This window comes from Dicentrarchus labrax, unplaced genomic scaffold, assembly GCF_905237075.1.
Source record: "Dicentrarchus labrax unplaced genomic scaffold, dlabrax2021, whole genome shotgun sequence".
NCBI lineage: Eukaryota > Metazoa > Chordata > Actinopteri > Moronidae > Dicentrarchus > Dicentrarchus labrax.
In genome coordinates, this window is record NW_026136709.1 from 7,740,588 (window position 1) to 7,748,301 (window position 7,714).

Sequence of the window (7,714 nt, forward strand, 5' to 3'; positions counted from 1 at the left end):
AGCTACAGACCTTTCTGCATGTATTAGTTCCACCAGTATTTACCATTATTTATCCATTATCCATTATTTCATTCAAATTGGGTTACTTTTACACACATTTACCAGTAGAAACCATTGCACTGTTGATGTAAAAAGGTTATGTAGATAGTGTTGCAGGTATCTCATAAGTGGAGTGGTTCTTGAGATCTAAATTCCAGCTGAGGAAAGGAATCCGTCATTTTTGAAAGTCATGTAAAAAAAAAAATGCTAGTCACATGGCTATGGCAATGTTGCTCAGTCTGATGGACAACCACTTTGGTGATAGGATTTGCATAAAAACTGGAAAATAACTGAAAACAAATGAGACAAAACATGTTAATTAGTGAGCATTAGAGGTGCCCATAGGTAATGAGGACTTGGTTACCTATGGGCAGAGTCGCTAAGCTAATCACCATACGACTCTTGCTTCATATTGAGTGTACAGATATGAGAGTGTTATTGACCCTCTCATCTACTGTAACTCTCAGCAAGCAGGCAAATAAATGTCTGTCTCAAAATGTCAAACAATGCCTTTAAAGACATACTGTGTTTTACAAGCCGTTTTATCCTTGATTGATAAATAAATGAACATATATTTGTTATAATAATTGGCCGTACTAGACCTTGTTTGTTATATTATTGTAAAATATTATTTCAAGCAGCATAGCATACCTCAGACTATGGAATTTTTATTTGTGGAATCCTGATGGGACTATCACAGTATCTCCTCATTTATGTACTTATCAAATAACCTCCATTAACAAACAGACAAAATTTCCATTTTACAAATTGCGCAGTGGGTTTGTCATGGAGTCAGCATAATACCCCCCTGACGCCGCCATAAGGGCTGTCATATGCAGGTTGTACTTAGTAATTTAATCTAATTGCAGTGTAATGTAACTGATACTTGGGTGGCATGAGGAAAGTGAGTCTGCAGGGAAAGGGATGTAATTAATGAATTGATTACAGGGGCTCTGGATTGACAGGCCAAGCTCCTGTAAAGTGATTGGTTGTGGCGATTGAAACGAGGTAGCCTTGGGAGTGGTGTGCGTATGTGTAGTGGTTCGTGAACTGTACAAACAAGGGGAATGAAAACGCCTGGTGCAGGAAATCTCGCTCTAGTTGTTGTTATAACTTTTCCACTGATAAGTACTGGCACACACTGTGTCCATATAGGGAGATGTCAAAGCATGAAACTAGATAACACACACTTGGAAAAGGCATCCAGATGGATCCATGCGTGAAACAGTCTTTTGGGTGAGATGAATTAAGTTTGCTGTAAGAAACTGGTGAATACGGAGGTGAATAAGAGATGGAAAGTGTGTTATGACACACCAGCATTCACAGATGTGGGCTCTTTATCTGGGAGTGAGATATCAAAGTAGCCTGGTATTGATCCCCGGGAACAATCAATATGAAGCCATTGCACCTTTGTATTTGTTGCTCAGCAGTCTGCCTTCCTCTGAAATGGGTGCTCATGACACCAAAACTGATGGCAGTGTGTGCCCTTGTGCACGTACAGTATATATTCTGTACAGTATGTGCGTGTGTGTATCAGACTACTATGGGCTGAGGTGTCTTGCAGTGGCCTCTGCATGCTGTTTGTGCAGGTGGCTATCCATGTGTGTACATATCCAAGTATGCAAGGTAGGCTTACTGTTTGTGTGTTTGGTGCAGCAGCTGACAGGTCCAGTAATACTGACAGGACGCAGGCAGTTCCCATGAGGCCGTGCATGCTGACAGCAGCTGGCCACGAAGAGAACAGCTGCCGATGAGCTTCCAGTACAAAGAGCGCACACAGTGCTCTCCCCTTCATCCCTCTCGCCTACTATAGATACATATTAACTTTATCACTTTATTGAAATGTCTGTGTTTTATGATATTTCATCCCACTTTGTCTCGCTCTTCCTTTATAATATGAAAACATTCCTTCTCTCCATTTAAGACACACACACACACACACACACACACACACACACACACACACACACACACAGGGACACGACAACCTTTGGATCTTGAGGGACGAGAGGATGGGGAAAGAAAAAAAGCTGGATATCGATTTTCCCATGACACCCCTCATTGTCCAATGTCCATGCTTGACCGGCCCTTGCCTACGCTGCTTTGTCCACCACCTCTCCCACCTTCATCATTATCCCTGAATTTACACATGTTTCAGGCACAAATAGGGTACTGGCACACATTAAAAGAAAAAAAAGGACACACATATACCCACTCAGGCACGCCTCTGCCCTTCTTTAGACCTGATCCCCAATCAGTTGTATGTGGAGCTATGATTTAGATATGCAAACAGGACATGGCCAAGTTTAATCAAAGAGGATGAGCTGTGCGTATCTGTGCAAATATGTGGCTTTTAAATAAAATCCCCCTCTCATTTGAGAGCGGAGAAGAATTCAGATTTACAGGCCATTTCTGTGTTTCTGTTCATGTATATAAAAGAAGACATTCTGTACAACAGGACTGTGCTAAAAAAAAAAACACCCCAATGTACTGGTAAATTGTAGCCTGGGACCAGACTAGTCTGCCGAGCTCATGATGTTTCATTTGCTCTGGCAAATGCGTTTGGCCGCCCTCCCATTCAGACAATTTTCCACCCGTCTTGGTTCTGGGCGGGCCAATCACAGTCCTTTATCTAATATGGGGTGGATTTGAGTCGATGATTGACAGAGGAGTGTCACCAGTCCAGATTTGAAAAGTAAAATGTTTCCTTGCTAATTGATTGCAGTCTATCGTATTGCGTCCAGTCTGCAAGTCCATCCAGCGTAATGCAGCAGGCTCACAAAACTCACATCAAACTGTCAAACAACAGAAGTGCTGATTAAATATGAATCAAGATTGTGTTACTTCAATACCTATGTCTCGCCACAAATGTTTTCAGAAACATTTTTGTGTCCTGGTTAGCTGTAATATGAAAAGGTTTGTGAGCAGGCGTCTTGGTACGTCTTGTAGATATGTGAGAATATAGATTTAAAACATTAACATTGGAAGTAATCCATAATGAAGTAAAACATAAATGAATTACAATTTAAAACCATACAGAATAAAAAAATAGTAATGTTAACACATTCCAGAGTTTATTTCAAGCTCTGTTGGGATCAAACATGAAAGCATCCTTTTCAAACTGTGACTTCTAGAAACTGAAGCAACTAACTAAAGCTGTATGTAGAGTTTGTCCAGAAATTCAAAAAGGATATAAGCAGGAGGGCAACAAACCAATAACGTGATGACCTGAACATGGGTCACTTGTAACAGCTGGTTGGATAGCAGACTTGTCTCCGCATGAATACAGACACATTGTCATTTACTTACTTTAAGGATAAAGGTAAGCCATGCCAGGTATCTCAGTGGGAGCTGGGTGTTGGCTGTGTCTGGGCCTGGCAGCAGTTCTATACCTGAAGCTTGAGAGAAGGAGAGGACAACATGGCCAACAGCTGCTTGTCTGTCTGTTCTGTCTACCAGCTACAACACCTGCAAACCTTCCTGCCAAGTGCATACAATCACAATCTGAATTCCACTGTTTGTATTTCACGGTCCAGTAATCTATCCTATTGTATATTTCCATTCCTCCATAGCACTTAGTCCAATTTTGCTTTTGACCAGTCTGATGCGAGTGTCCAGCTTTGATATTTGGCTCACTTTAGGATTGCACTGCATCTTTAGATAATGTTTGGCGTTATTGTGTTCCCGGTTTAACATAAATCAAATATATCCAAAAGGGAACGCTGGAGCTTTGAATATAAAGTCAATATTTACTACAAAGGTATGGCTCATTTCCCTTGATGGTTGCTGTTTCCATTACTCAAGCTGAAAACATATCAGTTCATGCAGAATTATTTCCCTGCTTTATTCTCTATATAGTTTTGAAAAGCCTGAATTATTAAATGCACACATTCTCCCAGGAGTGTCAGTGCTTTAAATTTAGAAGCATGTAAATGTGAATGCACGCATACACACCCACCTATCCACCCACCCACACACGCAAATTCCCCAGCAATATTTTCTTGCTGTTATTTCACATTCCCTGCATCACGCCATACTGTCTTCTTCTTTTAAAAGGTAGTCTTGCAATCAACAAAATACCTAGCATCTCGCTGTATTTCTCCTCTCAACCCACTGCTTCCTTCTGTCTTTCTTTTCATCTTTATGAAATGGGATACAGCCCCTGCTGACTTGTCCAGTATCTTTGGCCCATAGGGCTGTCGAGAAGAGAGGAGAGCTGAGCCACAAGCAGCTGTGTTCTGCCTGCCATAACTTTGGGGAAAGCTCAAAACTGGTAATGGCCACGCTGTGCTGTGCAGCTTGTTATGAGATAGACACTGTACAGTGGATAGATGACTGGACCCTGTGTTAATTATAGAGTGAAATGCTCCAGAAAATTCCTTGCTTCAGTTGAGTTCTCACAGATGTAACCTGAAATGTAACACCCTGCAATGGCAATATGACAAGAAGATACAGTATCAAGAATCTGATAGTGTCTAGTATCACATGTTGCACAGTGCAAATGCATGCCTGGAAAATAAAAATGGCTTCTGTAATCTTTAAGTTGCCCTATAGTAATATTAATATGAAATCATTTCATGTTTTGGTAAGCCCAAATGGAAGTAACAGCTCACTATTAAAATGTCCCCTTCCTGGCATGTGCTGTGTGAGGTGGTGGTGATAATGAAGTTCATTATCCAGTGACTCCAGTTTTCTGAAAGGAACACTTAATTGTATATTTCTAAGTAACATCTCAGGTATGTATAAAAAATACGGTATGTGACAGTGAACATGTTTGCACATTTACAGGTCTGCTTTATGATTCTAAAATTGCCTGTATGTACAATATTATACTCAACTTGAAACAGCTCTAACTCCTGAACCAACCTGACTCTAAACAAGGACTGTCATAAAGACAACCTCTCAAGGTTTCAGTGTCACTGAACAGAACAATGAGGGATTAGGGAAACTTTAAACTTATTCAAAAGTAGCTAAATCTACCAAAAAAGCAGCTGCCTTAAATTTGACAAATTATTGCACAAAGTAAAGCACAAATAAATATATAATGTGGATCTAAAAAAAACCTTAAAAATTAGTCCATATTGATGCAGAACCCAATATTATTTAGTCATCAAAAATAAAAATGTATTACAGGTCTGTTTTTTCTATTTTGGAATATGACATCAATGAATCAAATCAAAATGAATAAAACACTGTGTAGTCCTCTTTCACTTACCAAGCTGTTGTGAATCATGAAAGAAAATGTATTATTCTCACATGAAAGATGTATAAAACACAAAATATAAAGCTGAAAATGAGTTTATATAGTTTCATAACTAATGTAATAATTTGTCTAAGAATAACATTAGTTGTATTAAAATAAACACAGAGGGCCAATAATGTAATGTATTACAATAGATGCAATAATAGAAAAATAATGAGTCTCTGTGTCCAAGTAAGGAATCTCCATGTAGGCCCACTGTTCTCAAAAGCAACACTAATGAGGGTGTAATGATTGTGTTGATAACTGTTCAATTATGAGGATATCTCAGGTGGTTTATTCACTCCAGAAAAGCCTGATTAGGAAATGTCACATCTGATGTGGTGAGCTAGAGAAAAGAAGAGAGAGGGACGTATTTTCCATCACTCTCTCCTCTATCCAGTAGAACCTCATATGTACGATCTTCCCCCTGTCAGTGAATGCAGCAGTGCGACCACTCCGTCGCTGTCGTTTGGTTTATGGGAATTGTAGTCCACTTAAACATATGTCCTTCGTATTGTGTGATGTGGAAAAACTACAAGTTCCAGATTTCACAATGCGGAAGCGACGCAACAAAACACTGAGAGGCTGCAGCACCACAACCGAGAAGATGTCTCATGTCGTAAAGAAAAGAAAATTGGATAAAACGCGACAGGACAGACTGTACTTTGACAGCTATACCGATGTGACCATCCACGAGGAAATGATAGCGGACCACGTCCGTACTAACACGTACCGGATGGCGATACTCAGGAACAGTGAGTCCATACGGGGTAAAGTTGTACTGGATGTCGGGGCAGGAACCGGTGTTTTAAGTATTTTCTGTGTACAAGCCGGTGCTAAGAAAGTGTACGCCGTTGAAGCCTGCTCTATCGCCGAGCAGGCTGTGAAAATAGTCAAACAGAACAATATGGAGGACAACATTGAAGTCATTCGAGGCACGGTGGAGACGGTGGACCTACCGGAGCAGGTGGAGGTGATAGTGAGCGAGTGGATGGGTTATGCCCTCCTGCACGAGTCCATGCTCAACTCGGTCCTCTACGCGCGCGACAAATGGCTGAAGCCAGGCGGCATCATCCTGCCCAACAAAGCCGAGCTCTACATCGCACCCATCAGCGACCCGGTGGTGGAGGACCGCTTACATTTCTGGTACACCGTCAAAGACCAGTACGGCGTCGACATGTCCTGCATGTCCGACTTCGCCACGAGGTGTATCATGAACTCAGACATCACCGTGAACTCGGTGACCGTTGAGGACGTGCTCTCCCACCCGGCCCGCTTCGCCGAGCTCGACCTGCACTCGGTCACCGTGGAGGAGCTGCGGTCGGTGAAGGGCAAGTTCAGGTGCGAGTCGTTCGGCTCGGCGGCGGTGAATGCTTTCTGTGTGTACTTCACGGTGACTTTCCCCTGCCCGGACAAGCCGCTTGTGCTCTCCACGTCTCCGTTCAACCCGGAGACCCACTGGAAGCAGGCGGTGCTGTACCTGGACGCTCCGGTGAATGTGGTGCAAGACACCGTGGTTACCGGAGAGGTCAGCATGTATCCCTCGGAGGAAAGCGCCAGACATATATGTATCCATGCGGACTACACGATAGGAGAGCAGAAAAGACAGTCCAAGACTTTCTCCATCCCGGACTGGAGCAGTGAAGCTCAGCCATAATGCAGCAGCAACATGTAGTGTTTCATTTCAGTCAGTCCTTGTTTTATTTTACCTGCTCACTGTGAGTCTGAGGGGAGGTTTAGCAATGGCTGTATTTTTGACCAGTGTGAACTGAAACCATAACATCACATGAGGTCTGAAATGCATGAAATGACTGCAGTTGACATCTACACACACGTTCAAGAGTTTGTCCCATGGCTCCAGGTCAAGGTTTTAAAACATTTAGAGCATATTGTTTAAGTAGCCACACACACACACACACACACACACACACACACACACACACACACACACACACACACACACACACACACACAGTGACTACTACAATCAATATGAGGACTACAGTACATGTTGTTTATGTTGTTTTATGCTTGTTTTAACGCCTAATAAATAACTTGACCCCTGAATTGGAATAAGGAATATACTGTATACCGTAGAACTTTAACTCACTAGCCAAGGCTTTTACTCAGCCTGCCTTTATTTGGGATTAGTGTTTAATTCCTTTTGCACCAAACTCTTACTCAGCAAATATGGTAAACACATCAAGTTATATGAATATGAACCAGTGTGAATATTACTGATGTAAAAATTAGGATATTGAATAACGCATCAATTAGGAATCATTAATTTTAACATTTGATACTTGGTGCTCATGGTTTCTGTAAAATGAACACAACGGTTTAATTGTGGAGAATCTCAGTGATCTAACGATGTGCAGAACGTCCATATGGACAAAAGGTTAAAACATATTTGTGTAGGCGATCTCAGCAGCT

The 7,714-nt window shown here is 41.7% G+C and overlaps 1 protein-coding gene across 1 annotated transcript; it reads left to right on the forward strand.

The window, feature by feature from the left end:
- The first annotated feature begins 5,841 nt into the window (after positions 1-5,841).
- Positions 5,842-7,348, forward strand: prmt6 (protein arginine methyltransferase 6). The gene has a single exon (XM_051411159.1). The coding sequence runs from the start codon at positions 5,889-5,891 to the stop codon at positions 6,936-6,938; it is 1,050 nt and encodes a 349-aa protein (XP_051267119.1). The 5' UTR covers positions 5,842-5,888; the 3' UTR covers positions 6,939-7,348.
- Positions 7,349-7,714: the final 366 nt, after the last annotated feature.

What these genes read in the sequence shown, in the direction of transcription:
- prmt6 (XM_051411159.1), top strand. Translation starts at nt 5,889, where the DNA reads ATGTCTCATGTCGTAAAGAAAAGAAAATTGGATAAAACGCGACAGGAC.